The sequence below is a fragment of the Pelodiscus sinensis genome, chromosome 6 (genome assembly GCF_052426305.1).
Source record: "Pelodiscus sinensis isolate ZL-2025 chromosome 6, ASM5242630v1, whole genome shotgun sequence".
NCBI classification, from domain to species: Eukaryota; Metazoa; Chordata; order Testudines; family Trionychidae; genus Pelodiscus; species Pelodiscus sinensis.
The window spans coordinates 110,405,005-110,428,498 of NC_143057.1; the positions used below are offsets into that span (position 1 = coordinate 110,405,005).

A 23,494-nucleotide genomic window follows, 5' to 3' on the forward strand; every position below is an offset into this window, starting at 1 on the left:
CCTAGATCTATGGTTAGGCGTCTAAGCAAGTGGCTTGATTTCTCCCTTCTCCCTCAGTCTTCCCCCCCCCCATTCCGCCTACACACTGGAATATGTAGGTGATCAGTTCCTCTGGGAATAAATGTATTGGAAACTGGTTTCGAAAATGTATATGAAACAGATGGAACTTTGTTGAAGAGACTTGGTGCTGTATATTGAAAACCGGAATGCAAACACCTTGCACGATATGGAGAAAGACAGTGAGATTCCCATTAGGGTTTAGGGTTGCAAAAATCTGACAGCATCAGCCAGAAGAGAATGAAAAGCAATGGACTTGAATAGAAAATCCTTCCTGCCATCTGACCCATTGTTTGTCACTTTAAAAGATGGCTTTATGCTCTGCTAGTTATAAAGGGTTCACCTTTTCAAAAATTAATTTTCTTCAACAGCATAGACAAATAAATATGATGTAGAGGAGCTGCTGAGGAACTGAGGTTTTTTTTTTAAAATGCACAAGTCATATATTGAAAAATTATTTGCCCCAATATTGAAAAAGAAGATTAGGTCCATCGGCTACTGGCAAGAAATTGTTAAATATACATGTAAATATTTTAAGAATCAATGTCTTAAACTGCTAGGGTAGGTCTACACAGCAACATTATTTCAAAATAACTAGTGTTATTTTGAAATAACTTAGTCTGTGTCTACACAACTGACAGTTATTTCGAAATGTTGAAATACTGTCAGGCTGGAGGATGTCTTACTCCGACTCCTGTAATGCACATTGTATGAGGAGTAAGGGAAGTCAGAGGAAGAGTGCTCTATTTCAAAATAAGTACTATGAAGACACTCCCAATTTCTAAATAAGTTATTTTGAAATAAGCTATGCAATTGACATAGCTCAATGTGCATAGTTTATTTCGAGTTAAGCCCTGTTATGTAGATGCAATGGTAGACTCCCCATCAGACAATTTGATACCTGACCAATAAAAACTGACCAAGTCCTGAACAGTAATACCACTTATCTCCTTAAATAGTGCTTTTCATCTGGGGATTGCAAAGTGCCTTACAAAGGAGAGAAGCATCAGCAATATCCCTATTTTACAGATGAAGAAACTGAGGCACAGAAGTGACTTTGCCAAGGTCCAATGGCAGAGCTCTGAACAGAATTGGTTTTGCAGGCAGAGCTCAACCCTTCTACCTACATGAATCAGGGGGCTAATTTCCAGCCAGTACCACCACTCAGGCTTAGACCTGTTCTGAGCCTGTATGGATGACAGTGTTTAAAACCCAGCTGTGGGGGCTGCTCTGCAATAATAGCCCCATTAATGGCACTACAGAGGTGCTAGAGGAAAAAGTAGGAGAAAAAGGTCAGTGTTGTAGACTAAGACCCCCATGTCTGCCACTTCACCATGGAGCAGCAGGTTTCTGAGCTTTGCTGAGGTGGCCCTTAGCAAATGAGACTCTCTCTATTCCTCCTCACTAACACTCAGCCTTGTGGGAGGCGTGGTTAAGGCTGATCCTCCTGCCACTCATCTCTGCTTCCCCTCCCCCGTTACATTTTCAGAGAATGATGACTATTTCATATTTATAGTGGGGAAGTACTTGTAAGCCTCAGCTAGGTAGCAAACCTGCCCCCCACCCCGAAGAACTAGCAGTCTGCAGTGACATGTTTGGTTTGTTTGCATTAGGGGTGAAACATCACAAGGTACTTGGTTTGGATTTGATTTGGTTCCATAGTGGGCTATTATGTGTTTTGTTTTCCAGTTGGCAGGTTCCACTTGAAATGCATTGTCGCCTTAAACTGTCATCTTAATTAGCTAGATCTCACCTTGAATGGTGTGCCACGGGCGGGCCGTTTCCAAGTAAAGCTTGGTCTTTCCCGAGTGGGGCAAGAGGGTTCTGACTCTTTTGTTAACCCCTCCAAACGTGCACTACCACAGAAATCCGGACAGCAGTCGTGTTAGGACAGAGGCTCCGAGCCCGCTGCGCAAGCAATTCATCCACTCTGGGCGTAGGTAGTGACCTCCCCGTGGGAGAAAGGTGACAAACGGAGCGCAGGTTAAGGTCCTAACCAGCCTCTGGTGCTGAGGGCTGCCACCCACGGGCTGTGCACTGCAGCGACCTCCCTCCCCTGCCCTGTGAACTGCACTTGCCGGGCAGCAGGACCCCCTGGAGCCTGAGCAGGAGCAAGTCCCAGCGGCTGCCGCGGGAGCACCCAAGCCGTACCGCGACTCACCGGCCCCTTGCCCTGGGTCAGGAAGGCGGCCAGCTGGGGCAGAGCCCTGAATGGAAGCCTGGCCCCGATTCGCGGCGCGTCGATCGCTGCACCACTCATGCGCTAGAAGGGCCGCCCTGTCTCGGCGTCCTGCCCCTCCCAGGCCATTTCCAGCAGCGGGGGGGGAGGGGGGGGGAACATCGCGGGCGGGGCCCACCGGAAAGAAGGCAGATTAGTCGGGCTCTGTCACATGGGCGCGGCGGCTGCTGCTGCTGGAGGGGCGCTACCTGGGATTTGCATTCTTACCGCTAATAGGATCGCTGGGGCTCAGAGCCGTCATCCCATCAAGATAAACGTCTCTGGGGCCCGCTTTTAAGCAATCCGAATTCAATTAGGCTAATTGAAAAACAAGTAAAGAAGGATTGCATTAATATAGCTTTGCGGCATGAAACTCGCCGCCCCGCCTGCGCAGGAGAAGTCGCTGCGAGCGACTGGCCCGGGTCTGTCTGATCGCAGCCGTACTCCCCTACGGGAGAAGCCCACGTGGTACACTGCTACTGGGGGAGCACCTGGAGGCTTCACCCGATTCGGGCTGAATAGCACCGAACAGGCATATAGTTCATGTCAGTCCTAAACTACCTCCGGGGATAGCTAGCCTCTCCGGCGCCGCTGGCAATGATGCTCGTGCGTTCTAGCTACACTAGCAGCTGAACTACAACTATGATCAACTTTCCAAATTTGCTGTTTAAAAAAAAAAGCTACTTACCGTGCAAATAAAACGAACCAGCCAGAGACAGGAAAAACACAGTGAAATTCTCCTGTGGATAGTCCCTGCAACAGGCCCGGAATATGAACGTTCCACTAGAACACAGACTGACGCTTGCTTGTGTATTTCGCAGTTTAGTGCTGTCTACCCAGAGCACCATTAGAAGAGCCATCCTGGATCAGACCAAAGATCCATCTACCAGTAGCCTGTCCGCCAACACAGTGGCCAGTGCCAAGTACCTGTGAGGGAAGGAACAAAAGAGGAAATCATCAAGGGCAGGTAGAATGTGCGACTACACAGCACCCTAACTTGAACTAAGATATGTAATTTGTGTTAGCAAATTGTGTATCTTATGTTGATGCTATTTCAAAATTGCTTATTTAGCCATTTGGTGCTGTTTGAACAGCATCAAATTTTGAAATAAAGTGCTATTCCAAAACCTCCCTGGTAGAATGAGGTTTACAGGAACATCAGAATAGCAAGTCCAAAATAACAGGCTTGTTGTGAAGACACAGGTTAGTTATTTTGGCATACTTGAGTATCCCACAATAACATTGCAGTTTAGACTTACCCCTACGCTGCAATATTATTTTGAAATAACTGCCATTATTCCAAAATAACATAGTCTGCATCTACACTACAAGTAGTTATTTCAACATCATGTCAAAATAATGTCAAGCTGAAGGATTTCTTGCTCCAACTGCTGTAACCATCATTTTAGGCGGAGTAAGAGCACTCTTCCCCTGACTTTCATTTCTTTGACTTCCTGCTGTGTATACAGCACCAAAAGCTGAAATAAGCTATTTCCACTTCAACCATGTAATTGACATAGCTCAAGTTGTGTAGCTTATTTCCGCTTTAGCCCTGCTGTATAGATGAGCCCCAAGAGATATATTCCCTGTTGCCAATTCCCAGTTTCTGGTAGATGCTAGGGACACCATTCCTGCCCATCCCGCTAATTGAACTATTCGCCACGAATGTTGACTGTGGTTTGTGTGAAGAAATACTTCCTCTTGTTTGTTTTAAACTTGCTGACTATATTTTTAGTCTGTGTTTCTACTCTGTTTCATACACCTATGAACTTATCTACGCTAGGAGATAAATTCAAATTAAGCTATGCAACTTCAGCTATGTGTAGTATATGTAGTATTTTAACTCAAATTTTGGCGCTGTCCACACTGTGGGAAGTCGAAGGGAGCACACTCTCCTTTACTCCTTCTAGAGGCAGGACTATGGACATCAAAGGGAGCATCCTCTCAGTTTGAATTAGCATGTCATCACCAGTCCCGCTAATTTGAACTCCAGAACATCAACTGCAGCAGCTTCTATCTTCCCTGTAATGTAGACATGACCATACATGGGTATTGGAAATAGCGTTGTAGTGGGAAGAGTGCTTCAGCACCCCCTGACTTGAAGACGGTTCTAGACCTTTTACATCTTCACTTAAAAGGGAATCCTCTGAACTGTCATTCATGTTAAAATTCGACACTCTCCGGGAAGGAATGAACAAACACTCAAACTATCTTACCCATTACCAAGATAGCTTCCCCAATTATCACCTCTAATACCATTAGCTCACAGACATCCCACTCTCCTCACCTCCCATATCATCAATTCACAGACACATACCTTCCTTCCCCCCCCCATCCGCCTCCTGTTCTGAAATGTGATTTGTTTTTTTCATATGTGTTCATTTTTTTTAATTGTATATGGTTGTGACTATTTTCTTCCACTATTTGATCTGAGAAAGTGGGTCTGGCCCACGAAAGCTCATCATCTAATAAACCATCTTGTTAGTCTTTAAAGTGCTACATTGTCCTGCATTTTGCTAGTGTATACAGACTGTATAGCTTGGTTCAATGGTTGTCAGTACCCCTGCATCCATATTAGTTTTAGGGTACAGCTATACCAGGAGCAGCCCTAGATGAGCTGCTGGCAACTTGTGCCCTAGGGCTGTGTCTAGACTTCATCCCTTTTCCATAAAAGGGATGCAAATTAGACACATTGCAATTGCAAATGAAGCGGGGATTTAAATCCCCCCCACTTCATTTGCATAAAAATGGCTGCCGCTTTTTTCCGGCTCGGAGCTTTGCAGGAAAAAAGCGCCAGTCTAGACGTGGATCTTTTGGAAAATAAAGCCTTTTCTGAAAGATCCCTTATTCCTTATTTTAAGAGGAATAAGGGATCTTTCAGAAAAGGCTTTATTTTCCGAAAGATCCGCGTCTAGACTGGCACTTTTTTCCGGCAAAGCTCCGAGCCAGAAAAAAGCGGCAGCCATTTTTATGCAAATGAAGTGGGGGGGATTTAAATCCCCGCTTCATTTGCAATTGCTATGTGTCTAATTTGCATCCCTTTTACGGAAAAGGGATGCAGTCTAGACACAGCCTAGGTGAAATGTGCGATCAGAACAGGATCAGCGCTCCCACCTCCAAAGCCCTCAATGGCTGTTTATCTTGGGGCCTAGACCACTGCCTAGCTCGCCTGTATTGACGGGCCACTACTGAGCTACAGAGCACCCTAAACTCTAAATAAGGTACACAATTTGTGCTATGCAAATTGTGTATCTTAAAGTGTATCTACATGGCAGGGCTTAACTTGAAATAAACTACACAATTTGAGCTATGTCAATTACATAGTTTATTTCAAAATAGAGAGCATCTACCCAGTACTTATTTCAAAATAGAGCACTCTTCCTACAACTTCACTTACTCCTCATACAATGAGGCTGTGTCTACACTGGCACCCTTTTCCGGAAAAGGGATGCTAATGAGACACTTTGGAATTGCAAATGCCGCGGGGGATTTAGATATCCCCCGCGGCATTTGCATGAACATGGCTGCCGCTTTTTTCCGGCTCGGGGTTTTGCTGGAGAAAAGCGCCAGTCTAGACGGGATCTTGTGGAAAATAAGCCCTTTTCCAGAAGATCCTTTATTCCTACTTGAAAGGCCAAGTCTTGAAAGTAGGAATAAGGGATCTTCCAGAAAAGGGCTTATTTTCTGCAAGATCCTGTCTAGACTGGCGCTTTTCTCTGGCAAAACCCCGAGCCGGAAAAAAGCGGCAGCCATGTTCATGCAAATGGCGCGGGGGATATTTAAATATCCCCCGCGGCATTTTCAATTCCGAAGTGTCTCATTAGCATCCCTTTTCGGGAAAAGGGTGCCAGTGTAGACACAGCCTGAGGGTTACAGGAGTTGGAGTAAGAAGTCCTCCAGCTTGATACCATTTTGAAATTACTGCGTGCTGTGTAGACCAGGACTAAGTTATTTCCGAAAAGCCCTAGTAATTTCAAAACAGTGTTGCTGTGTAGACATACCTTAGTCTTCTGTTATAGTGATAAGTGCCTGAAGGGGGATGTGTGCGAATAAAGTAAGACAAACTTATCCTGTTTGTGCAGTAGCCGCTAGTTCTCTTCTATGAGGGGAGTTGTTAGCTGACTCCTCCCTCCTCCCCCTCACATTTTACAACATATATCGGGTAGTTATTCTAGGACTGTATGATGTAGGTATTTGGAATAGACTGTGGACCCCTAAGGCGAAGGGAAATAAAATAGGGGCTCCTTAGTCATGAGGAAAGAGCCTTATAAGTTGGATGGGGAATTAGCCTGCTTTGTGTTAGGTCACACTGGAGTACTATAGTTTGGGAATCTTCTTGTTTCACTCGGCCTTTGTCACTGACGCAGCCCTGGTTGGACACGAAAACAGGACAGCGGTCTGCGGTTCTTGCAGAACATGCACTACCCTCTTCCTTGTCTAATTTGAACCCTTGTTCGCGGCTCGGGACCTGACCCGCAATTTGCAGCTTCCTGTTGCTGTACTTGTAGCTGCACCATGCAGAGGGATCCCTCAGCTTGTGCCCCGGGTTTGTGGAGGGTCTGGCGCGTTTTGTGCGGGTCTGAGCCAGAAACACCCAACTCCACAGGAGAAGAAATTAGGGACATCGCACAGTCCATTCATCTTCTCTAATGGAGTTCTTAGGAACTACACATGTAGCTTAAACCATCACAATGACCCCCGGCTGATTGCTTTGAGTACCCTCCAATGCCCCCACAATGGTGTTGACTTGCTTTTTATACTGCGCACAAAAGCCAGCCTAAACTTCTCTGGTCCCTTCTCCAACTCTTTCCTCTCTGCCAACGGCTGCTGAGTTTCTCCTGCTTTCTCTCAGTACATCGTAACCACAGAGTAAGCTCACCTGGAGCGATTCGGGAAAGCCGGGCAGGTCTAAACGGAATTATCTTGGAGGAAACCAAACCATAAGCCCTCTCGCAGTGTGCGGGAAATCGCGCTTGGAGAAACAAACCCGAAATGTGCATTTTCCAATGGGACACGGGCTAATACACCAGACAATGTTTTTTCTCTCTCAGTTTAGATTTTTATGTCCATTCAGATATATAGATAGAGACAGACACACACACCACAGCTCGGACTAAACAGTGTTGGTCATCTTCCTTTCCAAGTGCTAACCAATGGTTCTTATCAGCCTCTTGCAACTATTTAGTCTTTTAGACTGTTGGTTTTTTTAAGTTTTTCCTGTTACTAACTCACTCCGCTATCCCTCTGAAGCTTATCTACTCAAGTTTTTTCTTCGTCCCCTTTCAATTTTTCCCCTCCCTCCCCCCTTACTTATTCTTGGATCTGGACTTCCAACACTCCGGTCATCTGAAGAAGTGGGTTGTGCCCAGAAAGTTCATGATACCATCTACATGTTTTGTTAGTCTTTAAGGTGCTAGTAGACTATTTGTTGTTTAGTTTTTCCTGCTACAGATTAAGTGGGCTACCCCTCTGAAGCTTTTCAATAGACAGGCGCCTCTGACTGTCCGACGTGATGGGCACACGTTGGCCCTTCCGTTAGTATAACCATGAATTGTTTCACCGGCTTCCCTGGCCTGAAGAAAGTTCATTTTGCAATTTGTTCCGTCTCTCTTCTTAGCTTTAGGGCCCATTCAGTGATCATCCAGTACAAAACTACAGCTCTCCCGAACGGGAGTCGAGTTTAACAAGCCAGAGAAACAGTCCTCCCCGACCTCGTGAAATTCACAACCCATCTTTAGCCTCTAGCACTGGTTTTAGAAATCATGCACAGATCCGTTTTTTAGATTTGGAAATAAGCTTTAGAAATAGATAAGTGATCCCAACAGGTAACCCCTTCATCGTTTGATTTCAGCATCTAGTAGAAAACTAACTTAGGCTTTAAAAAAATACATTAGCTACATTTGGATCGCAACCGTTAACACATCACCAGAGAAAAGATCAGCTTCCCACCAAGAACTCTGCCTTTTAATGGATTACTTTATTGTTGTGGTCAACGTAATTAAAGGTTTCTGGTGAGCTTCAGAATTCTAACTACTCAAAGGCTCAACGGCCCCCTTGGGCATTTTATTAAGGTTCCCCCTGCTACCCCTGAGCTCTCAGCGATAGAAAAGAGGGCGCTGTGATCTGCGTGCTGTGCCTGGCAGCCTACACTCAGGCGTGTCTCCACAACACCCCGACTGTTGCTGAACGAGTTAGTGGGTCTATTGCATGTGCAGCCGATGTCCAGGCGAGCTCTCCTGCTGGTGAAGGAGGGAGTTTCTTCCCCTGATCTGACTCCAGCTGCTGGCCAAACGCCCCTGGAGGAATTCTTCCCACAATTTCTCCTCTCCACCACCGAATAAATCAGTAGGACACCCCACGAGCGGGACGGCGAAATCTCTCCCCTTCCCCAAGCATGCATGTCAAGGCATGAAGCCAGAACTCGCTAGTTTGACTTCTTCCTTAGTCCCTAGGGCTCCCATCAGAGTGGAGCGTCAGTGGGAAGGGACACACTGGGGGGGCATCAAGCGAACAGCCAGGATCTGAAGACGTTGTGATGTTTCCAGGGGACAACGCCCCTTTTCGTGACAGGAGTGTGTTGAGCCTGCGGTGGGTCCGTGCGTCTTTACTCCAGGGTCTGAGTAAAGGAACTTTGCTACCAGTAACATTTGATGTTCAGTTTACTTCGTTCTCCGAAGTAACAACCCCTGTTTTACTATGAGAAAAGCATCTCAGATATTTTGTTTGCGCCTCATTTTCGTTCACTCCGTTTTTCACACCTTTGGAAATCTATTCAGAAATCTGCACTAGCATTAATAGCAAGAACGGATTTTTTAAGGGGACTAGAAAAACAATTAGCACATTTATTGCGCAAGGAATTTAGCAAAAGACAATTCCTTCCCAACAAGCAGAAAGCCATTACTTAGAAGCAAAGGATGCATTTTACAGAGGCCATTACACCAGAAATATCTAAATATGGAGCAAAATAATTAAAATCTTAGGGTAAAAAAAGACAACCCAGAACGCATCAGTCAGAATCTAGCAAGATGACCTGATTTTTAAATCGGTTTAAAAATAAAGGAAAGGCATATAAATAGATTCCTTCCCAAACCAACAATTAAACGGGAACCAGCTGAGCTGTTTCAAACTGTGTGATAGCAACAATGAGATTTCGAGGAACACCGCGTACTTCGCTACATCGGATTAGGGCGGGCGCTGCATTTTAACCTGGGTTTTGTGATTGGCTTTGGTCAATTGAATCCACTTTCTAAAAGACGCGCTGGTTGTCTGACTGGCCCTTCCCCACGGTGGGGTCTGATGACCCAACCCTTGGCAGTGCCGAGGGTTTCAAGAGTCACTCCGAACTGTGGGATAATTGCTCCTCGCTCAAGCCTCTGACGAGCTCCCGCCTTGGAAGCGCTCGCCCTGTGAGGCTGGGGCTGAAACGTGGGGCGGCCCCCGCTCTGGCAGGGCGGGGAGGAGCCGAGCGCCCCGTGCGCCCAGGGGCACAGCGAGCCCCGCCAGACAAAGCCCGCGGGCGAATGCGAACGCGGCAGCGGCGGCGAGCACGGAGGGGACTTTAAAACTCCCCGGCGAGCCCTGCCCGAGCCACTCGGCGCGGAGAGGCCCCTGACCACGGAGCCAGGCCCCTAGAAGGAAGGCGGGCTCGGACCCCCAGCGCAGCCTACGGGCGCAGAGTGCGCGCAGGGGGGCGGCTCATCCCCATCTGGGTACCTGGGGGCGCATCCCCCCAGCTCGGCGGAGTGTTGCCTTGGGAGTCCTCAGCCGTGCGGGCCGGCCCGGCGGGGAGCGGGGGAGCCAGGCGGGGGGCTCCATGCACCTGCCCAGCTCCCCTCTGGGTATGGCGGACGGGAGCTTCTCTCTCTCGGCCCAGCTGGGCAGGAGCCCCGGCGGGCCCCAGTCCCGGCTGCACAGCATCGAGGCCATCCTGGGCTTCCCCAAGGAGGATGGGCTGCTGGGCTCCTTCCCGCCCGCCGCCGGCCCGCAGGCCCTGAAGGAGGCGGACAAGCGGGGCTTGCCCGGGGAGCCGGCGGCCGGCCAGGAGAGCGGGGCCGAGGAGTACGAAGGTGAGCCGGGAGCTGGGCGGGGAGGGGGCGCTGAGTCCGGTTAGCGGGGCACGTGCGGGCGAGCTCCGGAGCCCGCCTGACGCTCTCTTCTCCCTCCTCCCGCCCCAGAGCCCGGCTGCCCCCAGCCTCCGCAGGAGCGGCTCAGCCCGCCGGCCCCGGACGCCAAGCTCGCGGAGGAGGAGCAGCCCAAGAAGAAGCACCGGCGCAACCGCACCACCTTCACCACCTACCAGCTGCACGAGCTGGAGCGAGCCTTCGAGAAGTCGCACTACCCCGACGTGTACAGCCGCGAGGAGCTGGCCGTCAAGGTCAACCTGCCCGAAGTGCGCGTGCAGGTAAGCGAGCCCGGCGCGAGCTCCGCCGCGGGGAGGGATTTCATTCATCGGACATTGCGATCGGCCTGATTGTGTTCCCACGAGGAACATTTCTCCCGCGCCCGCCTCCCCACTGCCGGGACACGTGGAAACATTCCCCGCGCGCTGCGAGCCCTCACCTTTACCTTCATTCCCACCGCGTGGTGCTGCGCTGGGAGAGTGTTTTGCTTTAATTAAGGCTGAATTATCTTTAATCCTCGGGTCATTAAAATGGTTGAAAAGCTTTTCAATATTTACTAGTCATCTGGGAAAAATCTGGGAGCGGTTCCAAGCTGTGTGGGGTTTAAAGCTGCCTGGAAGGAAAATTGGTGTTAATTTCATCACAACGAGTGGTAATGAGACCAGATTTGGGTTTCTGGGTTCAAGGGAATTACTTGACTTGGGTGCGTGAGACAAAATTGCCTCTGAGCGTTTTCACTTGAAAAGATCAAGCTTGATTTCAGCCGGAGCCGGAGGAGCTGTCTGGGCTGTGTCCCGCTTTTAGCTAACACTAGTAACTGCAAGATCCAGAGTACAGCTCATAATTAGCGTCCGTGGTGATCTAACCTCCCACCTTCCTCCTGTCAGTGGAAAGGCTCGTATTAACTTCAGCAGCTTTGGATCCGGCTCGAACTCGTTGCTGAAAACCGGGGCTGTTTCCCTTAGTTGGAAATGACAGATTTCTGTGCCGCGGTGCCTTAGAGAAGTTATTGGGGTAACTCCATCGAGCAAAGCTATGGCCGATTGCTATTTTCTGTATTAAAGCAACGATATTCCAACAAAGCCACACCCACACACGAAGCGACATGGAAGGCTAGGAAGGTCATTCCGGGAGAACCCCCAGAAATAGCTCGAGTTTCCCCACCCCAGGTAGAGAAAATGAGAAGACATGATAGATGTGCGCGTGTGTTATATGTCCTATTTTCTGCGTGTTGCGTTCTGCCTTGTCTATCTCTTTAAAGGAGAATTCAGATATATTTTTCTGGCTCCAGAAAGTATTCTCCCCTTCCCCCAAAGAAATTATTATATATATGCAAAAAAGCAATTCTGCCTCCTTTGGTTCCCGGGGAATCCGCACTCCTCCTCGCTCTTTTGCCTTTGGATGAAGTTCAAGCCAACCCATTTCCCATAAGTAATTTGGAAAGACCTCGATTTAAAAGAAATTATTTCAACCCAAGGAATCGCATCCTCCCTCCTTCCCGCAACTAATTCAGGACCCTAGCGTTTTTGTGGGCCAGTGTCACAGCTACAGAGTTGGGTAAACCCCAGAAGCAAAGGAGCACAGCAGGTAGACTGTTCTCCTGTACTTACTCATTTTGGGCTACGTCTACACGCTGGTCTCTTTTGAAATAACAGAATGCACGTCTACACAGCAAGCCCTTTATTTCAAAATGTTTTTGTAATAACGGGCTTCTTCCCCCGACTCCTGTAACCCTCATTTCATGGGGAGTAAGAAAAGTGGAGGGACCAGTGTTCTTCCTTGGACTTTCTGCCTCGTAGCTAGCACCTAAAGCCAAATTAAGCTATTTCCGCTTCAGCTAGGTAATTGAGGTAGCTGGAGTGACTGTCTTAATGCCTTTCAGGGTAGCCGTACCCTTGCTCTTTGCGTTGGAATTGACAGGAGGAAGATAAGAATCCCCCTTTTCGGTGCTAATCCCCAAACTGTGTTTTCAGGTGTGGTTCCAGAACAGGCGAGCCAAATGGAGACGGCAAGAGAAACTGGAAGTCACTTCCATGAAGCTGCAGGACTCCCCTATTCTCTCCTTCAGCCGGTCCCCCCAACCCTCCGCCATGGGCACAATCAGCAGCAATTTATCGCTGGAGTCTTGGCTTACCCCTCCGATGGCTAACAGCACCCCTCTGCAGACTCTGCCCGGCTTCGTGGCTTCCCCCCAAAGCCTCCCCAATAGTTATACCCCGCCACCTTTCCTGAATTCGCCGCCACCCATGGGCCACACCTTGCAACCGCTGGGGACAATGGGGCCTCCACCGCCCTACCAGTGTGGGACCAATTTTGTGGACAAATTCCCTTTGGAAGAGGTGGATCCTAGGAACACCAGCATAGCTGCGTTACGGCTGAAAGCCAAGGAGCATATTCAGTCCATTGGGAAACCGTGGCAGACAATCTGAGGCGACATGCAGCCAGCCACTCCAAAACAGAGGACTCTTCCAACATGGCTGGTACCTCACCCAAGGAAATAGATACTAGGTCTCTCCTCTGCCGCAGGCATGTACTTGAGACGAAAGAACATCCTCCTAGCCCACGCTGCTCACATGCCACAGAGCTAAGCACTACAGAAATGCGTTTCTTATTCAGGTCCCAGTAGCCTCCCGCTCCTAAAGTTGCTTTGTTTGTACTTTTGTCCCTCTTATGTCCCTATGCAGACTAGGGTTTGATTCTAGTTTAAAAGTCTAATAATTTTGATATCACTTGTTGGCTGGACACGTGGTTGTATTAAAAACGACAGTAGGGTCCGGGAAATGTGTAGTGTTAGGGGGGTTGTAACATTAAAGAAAGACGACTTTAAGACCACGCATTGTACGTGTTGATTCCAAACCGATCTCTGCTAAATATGATCAGTAGTGAGTGTGTCGTCTTGCTGCGTTTTCCTTTAGTACACAGTCTAATTGGGCTCACTTAAACCAGTGCGTTGGGAAGGGGCAACCTGCATAGATCAGGGTGTCCCGGCCTGGAGAACCACTGCATCACACCATTTTCGCTCTCCACAAATAGAGAGAAAAATATAGGGCGGTGTTTAACTAGGTAACACGCCAGTAGGTGTGTTCCTGACACATTTCCAATGGAGGGAGATCTCTTTCCAATGTATGTCGCTGTCACCCAGACAACTTGCAAGTATGTGTGTATGCCAGCCCACCAGGTTAAAACAGATGTGAGTAACAGACCAGGGCCCTCTGTTTAAATTCTAATTGCCTTTCTCTTCCTCCCGCATTTCTCTGTTTCAGGCAAAATGCCATTTTGCAAAAATTACGGCCTTGTACCGAAATGACACGGATTTGGTGCACTCGAAGGAAAAAAAAGTAAGGGAGGCCTGTAGGTTGTAACCCACCCGTGTGGAAGGCTGTGAATATAATTTTCCCACCCTCTCCGATCTGCTGTAGCTGCCTAGTCCAGCCATTCCCCTACATCCCTCCCCAGCTGTTGACTGTGAATAAAAGTCACTGCTCTACGAAACCCGGACTGCAAAGATCAAAAACTCAACCGGGGCTTTTTTTTAGAGCCAGCTGGATTCTATTCGTGCTGTCCCTTCCCGTGGTCCGTTCTTCCTCCGCTGAACACTTCCTGTCAGTCCTGAGCCTAGGCGGGGTAAATCAAAAGTAATTTAAAAATTCCCACCCCTGTAAGTTGCTGAGCGAGTCACAGCCCAGCCAGTAGGCAAATACCTGCTGAATGTTAAGTGTCTGATTAGCCCAGGGCTGTCAAAGCAAAATACAGGACTATGTAGCACTTTAAAGACTAACAAGACGGTTTATTAGATGATGAGCTTTCGTGGGCTGTCAAAGTTACTGCTGCTTAAACCAGGGATTGTTTCGTTGGCTCAGGTGCTGAAGACACTGCCTCCAGCCTTTATTGAGGGGTTGTTTGTAATTGACACGAATGGAACTGCTTCTACCTTGCTGTATTCCAAGACCTGCCTGCTGGATCAAAACGTCACTCGTACCAGTAGTGGAGCTACACGCCTGCAAAACCCCAGCGCAGGCAGTCCCAGTAGGCCGCCAGGCTGAGCGAGTTCAGCCCCTCCAACCAAGGGGCCTCAGGCCAGAATTATCCTTTCCTGCTCCACCTCAGGACCAGTCAGCAGCCATATGGCACTGCGAAGCGGAGGCTTCATTTTCCTATAGCCGGGGCAGGGAATGTGGGGTCTTAAATGGGGGCGGTCTAGTGAGTTTTGACGTCTGAGAGGTAGCGGGTTAGTCTGTAACTTTAAAAACGAGGGTAAGAGATTAAAAAAATCATGCGAGGAAGTTGGTTTTGCCCATGAAAGCTCGTGATAATATAGATATAGGATCAATGTGTTAGTCTGTACAGGACCCCTTGTTGTTAGTGGGTTTTGAGTTAAGATCACAAGGTTCCTTTCTTTCCTCGTGCACTCGGGGAAAAAAAATCCCCAAACCTCTGAGCCCCCTAACAACCCTTCTGACCTGCTTAACAGTTGGATTCTGCATAAAATGAGAGAGTGAACAAATATCTCCCGATAAGTGTATAAAACTTTGCGGCAAGATTGCAGACCGCGAGTCACACTGCCAATGTTAATCCTGCTGCTGGAAAAATTTAGAACAACAATAATGGTCCTGCAGTACCTTGGAGACTAACAAAAATATGTAGATGGTATGGTGAGCTTTCGTGGACACAACCCACGTCTTCAGACGAATGGAGCAAGGGCATGCGGGTACTTCCAAAACGAAGGTTAGGTGTGAATTTTCCCAATAGACCCAGCTGACCAGCACAATGTCGAATTGAAATAAGGAATCCCGGCTGAGCAATGAGTCCGCATTAACCTTTTCTGTCTTAAATCCGGAGAATTAAAGGTGTCTGCACACCTGGGTCCTCTCCTGCCGGTCTATTTTGCTAAAATTCTTGCGGTTTTAAATTGCTAGTTTACATGTTAAATCCACCTCCTCGTTTACTTCTCCAGTTCGCTTTGCACGCAGGGTGACGGAAGGAAGTTATTGTCTGAAGTTGAAAGTGTGGGACTGTTGTCCTTTTGAGAAGACAGGAGAAGTATTGGCATCCTCAGGACCCACCCTTTTGCCCAAAACTCCTTCGAGTTTTGGAATTCCTTCATTGGGCCTGATCCAAAGCTCTCGAAGGCAGTGGAAAGTTTCCTATTGACTTCAAGGAGTTTTGGATCTGGCCCTGTCCATGTGATTCGCTCTTGGAAAACCAACCAACCTGTATTGCAACTCGGGGGTACAAAGGGGCTCACCGATGTTTCTACTTTGTAAGAGAAACCAGAACTGCCCACCGGGTGTGTCATCATCCCCTGTTCGGGCTGGCTGGGCCCGCCTACGGGACCGGGAGCCAGGAACCCCCCTCCTCGTGCCTCTTACACTCTGACTTTAGGTAAGTGGATTCACTTCTCAGGGACCCAGGCTCCCCCCATTTAAAGGGGCTGACACTTGTTTACCAAGCTCCCAGGGGTGGCTTTAGGCTTAATGACTAACCGCGGAGATGTACAGCTGTGACAAGTAGGACGCGGTGGTTCACCCACCGAGCAAAGAACTGATGTCAGGTTTTCCTTTGGGAGCTACCATCTGCGGGGCAGCCTTGCAGAGCTCAGTGGCGGCTGGCCTGCCCGTCAGGCGCTGGGAGAGCCACAGCTTTCCTCGCTCCTCCAGCAGTGGTGGCTGCAGTGGGATGGGCGTGGGCAAGGTGCCAGCGCACCGGGGAGCAGCCACGACATGTCGTGGTGGCACCGGGCGAGAACAGGCTGGCGACGCGCACAGCCAACTGGAGCATCCTGGGCAGAGGTGTAAACGGGACCCTTGAAAATCAGCGTCCACCCGGCTCCCTCTTTGCAGTCTTTACACAGGTCACCTCCCTCCGCCCCCGCGTCACCGCCTAGGGGAGGGGGGGGGGGCTTAGGGTCAGTGCCACGGTCTAGCAAGGAGGCAGCGGACCAGCCTCAAATTCCTGTGACTTTCCTCTCTCCTCCTCCTTGTTTGTTGGATCGCTGGGTTTAGCGTCAGCAGGCGCCCATCCGCAGCGCCTTGTGGGGACTGCGGGACCCTCCCCGCCTTGCTCCCAGCATGTGGCAGGGAAGCGCTTATAAGTGAAGTGCCAGGCCACTCCGGTGCAAAGCAAAGCGAAGCGAAGCCGCAGCGCCCTGTTAGCTGCTCCTCGCGGGGTACGAGTAAGCTGGGGGCGGGGAAAGTCCGAATCTACCCTGCTCCTTCCCCCGAACTCTCCCCCCACCCCAGCCGCAGGCAGGCCGGGGCGAGCTGGCAGTTTGCAGGGAGCAGCCCGGATGTGTCCGGCTCCCAGCGCTGCTGCTGCAGGCTCGGAGGGAGGGAATCAGCGGCAATTAAAATTACACATCTGCACCGAGCCCTTCGCCATTGTTCGGGCTGCAGGAATTAAAACCACAGCGTTTTTAGTTTCCATTATCTCTGTTACCACATTTAATGGGGCTGAGAACCTTTTAAAGAAAACACCCCTTCTTCTGGCTGGGCACAGGGTGCTTTACACACTCTGGAAATTGTGGCAATTAACGTTTCTCATTAGGGGAAGGAGAAGGACTCACAGGCCCCCTCATTGTGTCCCGGGGACGGTTCAATAAAGACTGGGAGACCTCCTCTTTCAACATTTCCCACTCATTGTGGCAAGACAAAGACGGGCCTCTAATTATATTTTCACAATCTGTGCGTATCTTAAAGGGTCCTGTCAGAAACAAGCATGTCAGCTTTGTTCAGCGTCACTTCAGGGAGCTTTTTAACCTTAGACAGCAATTTCTAAACATCCCTTACCAACAACGCGGCCCATTTGCACACTTGAGAGTTTCCTTTGCAAAATAATAATGAAAATCACTGTATTTTGAAAACAGCCTCCTCTCCTCCTCCCTCCCTCTTTTTCTTCTCCAGAGTAGGACACACACTGCTTTGGGGGCTTGAAAACAAACGGGGAGATAGTAGGGCCATTGGAAGAGAATTCATTTCCCCAAATCACCTCTGTTTTAAGGCCTGCTCCTTTTAGTAAAACGTGCATCCATTTTCTCCCCCCCCCCCTCCCCCCCCCCCCCCCCCCAACACATTTATAAATGCTGGGCCTAATCTGCATTGACTTCAAATAGCTAGGGTTCAGATCCATTATGTACTGATTCCACTTTCAGTCACACTAGTGTAAAGCTAGAGTAACTCCATGAATGTTAATAGGATCACACTATCTTCACAGAGGTGTAGCTTTCCCATTGGCCTTCAGTAACAATAGCTCTTCATTATCAAGTTGTTTGTAAGTTTCTAATAAATATATGTGAATAAAACACTGGCTAGAGATTCACAAGGAAAGGCTGCTATTTATAGATTCAGTTGTGCTTTAAAGCTTGATTCAACAAATTCATTTACTTTTACATTAGCAGGGATTTTCTTTTCTTTCTCTCTGTAGAAGGGGAACATCTGTTTTCCCCTTTGGCTGGCATGAATGCGCATATTAGTAATATATACAATATCCTGTTTATTAGAAATGCAATGAGACCTTTAAATCTGTTTGCAAAGTGCCCAGCATTATTTAGGCTGTAACAATACAGGACCAAACAATACTAATGAATGGCTATTATCTCTTCATCCATCTGTAGTGGTAATAATCATCTGGCAACAATTAAAGAAGGGTCTGCTCCTGAAAACACAAACCTGAGTAACTGTTTGCATTAGGCCCTAATTTCATTGTTACCTGACTATTGCTATGACTGTTCTTTCTAATGCAACTTGCTAAAATTTCAATGATAAATGACAAGCATATATATATATATATATATATATATATATATACCTTAAAAAATCTAACTCTAAGCCCTGATCTGAAAGCTTTCTATATTGAAATAAATGGAAAGAATGCTGAAGATTTTAATAGGCTTTGAGTCAGGACCTTAATAAGTTCTAATTCTGATCTGTGGTCAGTATTATTGTTGCTTTTCTGTTATTGTGATTAGAACCCAAAGTGTGCTGACTGACTGCTGTTATATAACACCACCTAACACAATACACACAGGAGCCTCATTGGCTGTGAATGGCAAACCATGACCAATGGGAGCTGCAAGTGGCCATATCTGCAGATGCTCAAGTAACTAAACTGTATCCAGCCTGCAGGCCACTTATTGACCACTCTTGCTTTCTGAAATGCTTGTCGATTGCTGCCTGCATTAATCTCTCTTACAGTATCTGTACCACATATTATAACATAATATTTGAGCATTTGCTTTGTAAGCCTCTGTGACTAAACTTGTGTCTAACTATGGACCTTAAAGAGGCACAACTTCGGTACTGCAGCTGTGCCACTGTAAAGTCTTCTGTGTAACCCCTCTGTGCCTTTGGGAGAGAGCTCTCCCATTGGCACAATTAAATCACCCACAATGAGCAGGAAACCATCTCCCTCAACATAGCCTTGTCCACACTGGTGCTTTTGTTGGTGAAACTTGTGCCAGGGTTGGGTGTTCTTTCATACCCCTGTGGAAGAAAACCAAGTCCTCACTCTGCGTTTGTAAGCAACAAGTCAGAGAGAGTTTATTTTTTGAGCAATTGCAAGGGAAGACTGCAGTCAGACAGATCTACAAAGTACAAGCAATGAAAGACAAGTATACATACCTTCCCGTTACATACATCAACAACTAAGTTATCTCCCTGCCCACACAATTTCCTTCAGATGCGACCTTATCTCAAGGTTAATGCTGGAGTCAGCATTCCATCTTTATCTTTAGAGCGAAGCGTCTCTTACAATTCTCACTCTCGCGTTGTTAGGCCTCAGGGTTAGCCTGAGTCTTGCTTTATTGCTAACAAATAAGGAAGATGTCTGTGCACAAATTCCCTTTTTCCTTTCTCTGCTTCTGCACCCCTCACCCCAAAAGCGCTAGTATAGACAAAGTGCGTAAATCACCTAACATGGGAGAGTCATTAAATAGGGTGAAATGTTGATCTCCGATACAAGGTGTTATTTCCTACCTAACAGGAAGGCCCATAGTCACCAGATATACTCCCATGGAACATTAAAAGGACAAAAGTTTGCTGTGTAGTTTCCCTGTCCCCTTTGAAGATGAGTCTTGCAAGTAAATGCCTTCTATCAGCTCATTTTGCTGCTCAAAGAAAGGTGGGGAAGGGAATAAAAAACCTCTAGCAAGGAGGAATGATATCTTAATATCTTTATGTTGTTTGGATTCTGGGAGGAGGTAGGATGATTAGGCATAATAGAAGGAACTTATTAGTAACTCTGAACAAAATGTTATGGAAGTTCTTTCAAAAGTTTACAAATCAACATTGACTTATTACAGCTTTGAAACTTTACTATATAGAAGCAAAATGTTGCTTTTAACATCTTAATTTCAATGAAACAAGCACAGAAACAGATTCCTTACCTTCCCAAATCTTTTTTTCAACGTACCCTTTATTTTATAGTAGTTTAATGTGGTATTGTACTGTATGTCTTTTTCTTTTTGTCTCTGCTGCTGCCGGATTGCATATTTCTGGTTCCAAATGAGGTGTGTGGTTGACCAGTCAGTTTGGAACTCTGGTGTTGTTACTTTGAGATTCTACTGTATCTGCAAAAGACCATCACTTGGTCTTAACTTGGCCAGAGTTGGTGCTGAAGGCTTATATAGCACCTGCTTATTGTAGAAGGTTCTATTACTTTTTGAAACTTAAGATTGTAACTCATTTGGGCATCTCTGTGGTTACCCGCTTTAACCTTATAAATAACTCTTGTTTTGTTTTCCTATAAAATCAATCTGCTTATAGTTAATTATAGGATTGGCTAGAAGCATTGTCTTTGGTGTGAGAGCTAAAGTGCAAATTGACCCGAGGTAAACGATTGGTCCTTTGGGACTGGGAGTAACCTGAATATTGCCGGAGCCCTCGGTGTAAAGGATCATCTATCACAAAAGTAGGTTACCTGGATGATAAGATAGATGAAAGGGACTATCTGTGACACCATGCTAAAGCTGCTAGCATGCCTGAGGAGTTTACACTTGATGGTTGGTTGGTGAAAGCTAAGTATAGATCTCACAGCCAGTTGCACTGGTTCTTAACCATCTGCCCTGAGGTTGGTACTTACTGAGCCACTGCAGGACAGCTTGACTTTGTGCAATCATGCCCTTAAACAATCCATAATTTCACACTATCTATTCACACATCCACACACACACACACACACACACTCTACCCCACTCTCTTTCATACACCATTTTACAATTATTTGTAATATTTTCTATGTAAGTGTGTGTGTGGATGTGTGGATGTAGGTCAATAATGGGCAATCATGTCCTTAAAAGAAAATAATATATTCCTCTATTTCTGAAAATAATGAAGATAAGCAGGAAAATACACTCACTCAGGAAACAGACTTATTGAAAGTGAAGTGACCTTTCTAGGCATGCTGCAGATGTACACATCTATACATTTTTGTACTCTGGGGAGACTTTTTTTTGTGTGTTCATAAAGTTTTTCTTAAATTGTTCTGTTCAGTTGTAAGAGCCCACTTGTTCAGTTTGTTTTAAATATCTTCTCCTCCTTAATTGGGTACTGAGTCTAATAATCCTGCCTCAGCTTGTTAACTGTACAATAGCAGTCAGAGTTAATGACCCATTAGTGATTAATTCCTTAACCAGCATCTAATTGCTCACTGTAAAACCTTTTCTTAAAACTGGATTAAATCATCTAGATCCTTAACCACTTCTTTACTATAACATTGCTAAGGCTCTTAGCCTGGCCTTTCCTGAATTACCTATTTTCTTTTTTACTTAAACTTCTTTAGAAACATGGTAATTTGAATGTTTACTTCTATCTTCATTGCAAAACTTCAAGTTATAGAGAATTATAAAAAGTTGTTAAAGGAAAAACATTAAAAGATACAAATCTCCTTGAAGATGATCGTGTTTCTCCCTTTCTTTCTCTTCAAAATGATGGGGCCACATCTTGCAAAGCTCTCCGTTTAGTGAATAACACTATTTCATTCAGTTGGCCTCATTCTGCATACAGAGCTCTGGACAGTGATGGGCTACTTGAGTGAGTCAGCATGATTCACAAAAATCTGGAAGCTCTGGCTGTTGAAGTTGTAAATAATTAGTGAGGTCCCATACCAATAAGACTTTTAAGTTACTTTCACTCCTGCCAGAAGGTCAAGCGATAAATGGTATTTTGGACCAATGGTTCCAGAATGGAGTGAGGTGGTCTGTTAAGCAGGATAACGCAAGCCATTTAGGGACCAAACCTATCTTAAGTACTTGTGTACTCTCCCCACAATAATATCTAAACTACTTCAAGTCTTTAATGTATTTAACCTTAAAACATCCCTGTGAGGTTTGGCAGTGCTATTTCCCCTATTGTGCAGATGGGAAACTCAGGCACAGACAGAAGTGACTTGGGTGAACTCACACAGAAGGTCTGTGGCAGAACTGAGTAATGAACATACATCTCCTAAGTCAGCACCACAACCACTGGCCTATCCATCTCCTTCATTTATTTTGAATGTTTTCATAAGACAGCTGATTAAAAATGCACAGACACAGCTGGACAGAAAGGCAAAATTCCCAGACAACTTCCTATGGAGAACCCTTTATCTATTTTGTTCAAATGCTTCTAAAACCTTATTGACATTTTTCAGCTTCAGCATCAGTGTTGCCATTCCTACAGCTGAAGAGGATTCCCCTTTTGCTGGGTCATGTGGGTATCCCCCTAAAGGATGATGATTACAGGGCATTGCCTAGTGCTATGCTGTGTTCAGCAGTGCACACGCTGCTTCGTGAAAGGGAGCTCCAGAGTGGTAATAATTTGAGCCATGTTGGTGAGCCAGAGAGGTGCTGGTTAGGGGACTATCACCCCACCCTTGTGTTTAACTGGAAACCTCATGCCACATACAGGCAGTCCCCGGGTTACATGGATCCGACTTACATCAGATCCCTACTTACAAACGGGGTGAGGCAGCCCCGCACTAGCTGCTTCCCCCCAGCGGACCAGGGAGACGCAAAGCTAGTGCTCCCCCCCCCCAGCAGACCAGGGAGACGCGGAGTGGCTTTTCTCAGCAGACACCTCAGCTTGAGAATAAAAGACTGAGGGAAGTGAGGTGTGGGAGAATAAAACTGAGTTCTGGAGAAATGTTTGGCTAGAGTTTCCCCTACAATATGTACCAGTTCCGACTTACATACAAATTCAACTTAAGAACAAATCTACAGTCCCTATCTTGTACGTAACCCAGGGACTGCCTGTATTTAAATTCCTACCTTTCCCTTTAGCTGTCAAAAAAGAACTTTTCTGAGATGAATAGCAAAGAGGTCAAACACTGCAGCTAGAGACAAATTAAATAGCTTGATGAGAGGAGCCCAGATTTGTCTGTACCAGTCCTGACTCACTGACCCTTTCAACAGGCCCACAGTAATGCTGGAGAGCATTAACACTGAATGAGAGAGGGGATTTTTCTGACCAGCCTTCTGCAAGGCCTTATGCTGTCATCTGAGCATGATGAAGGGTGCTGTGACTATTAGGAAATTTCCAGACACAGAGCAAAAAATGAGACGAGCAAATAGATCTGCAGGATTTGTGTTAAAAGCCAGTGTTGAAATATACAGCTCCTCAGCTGGCATAAATTGAAATAGCTCCAGGGAGGTGAATAGAGCGAGACTGTTTTATACCCATTATGGGAATGGGGCCATAATATTTAGGAAGATGAAGCTTGTAAAAGCAATAATTATTGTATTAGATTTATTCTCCATATTGGGGGCTGACAGCCTTGCCAGGTCCCCAGGCAAGGTGTGTGGGGGAGCTGGCTCTGTGGTCCTGGAAGGGGTGGGGCCTTAGGTGGAAGGGGCAGGGCTGGGGACAAGCAGCCCTTAGCACTGTCCATAGCATCCCATGCAACCTCCCGTCCCAGCTCTCAGAGCTGCCCAGAGTATGCTGCGCCCACCCTCCCATCCAGCCCTCAGAACTGCTTGGAGCATGCGGTTCAGTGCTCCAGCTGTGATTTAAAGAGCCGGAGGCTCTGATAGCAGCAGTGGCAGCTGGGAGCCCCAAGCCCTTTAAAATCATCAGGCCCTTTTGTCCCCTCTCCCCGTCAGTGGGCCTGCTCCATATATAGCCAGATTCTG

The 23,494-nt window shown here is 47.0% G+C and overlaps 1 protein-coding gene across 1 annotated transcript; it reads left to right on the forward strand.

The window, feature by feature from the left end:
- The first annotated feature begins 9,571 nt into the window (after positions 1-9,571).
- RAX (retina and anterior neural fold homeobox) lies at positions 9,572-13,886 on the forward strand. The gene is made up of 3 exons (XM_014570204.4): positions 9,572-10,341; positions 10,450-10,676; positions 12,369-13,886. The coding sequence occupies exons 1-3, from the start codon at positions 10,089-10,091 to the stop codon at positions 12,822-12,824; spliced, it is 936 nt and encodes a 311-aa protein (XP_014425690.1). The 5' UTR covers positions 9,572-10,088; the 3' UTR covers positions 12,825-13,886.
- Positions 13,887-23,494: the final 9,608 nt, after the last annotated feature.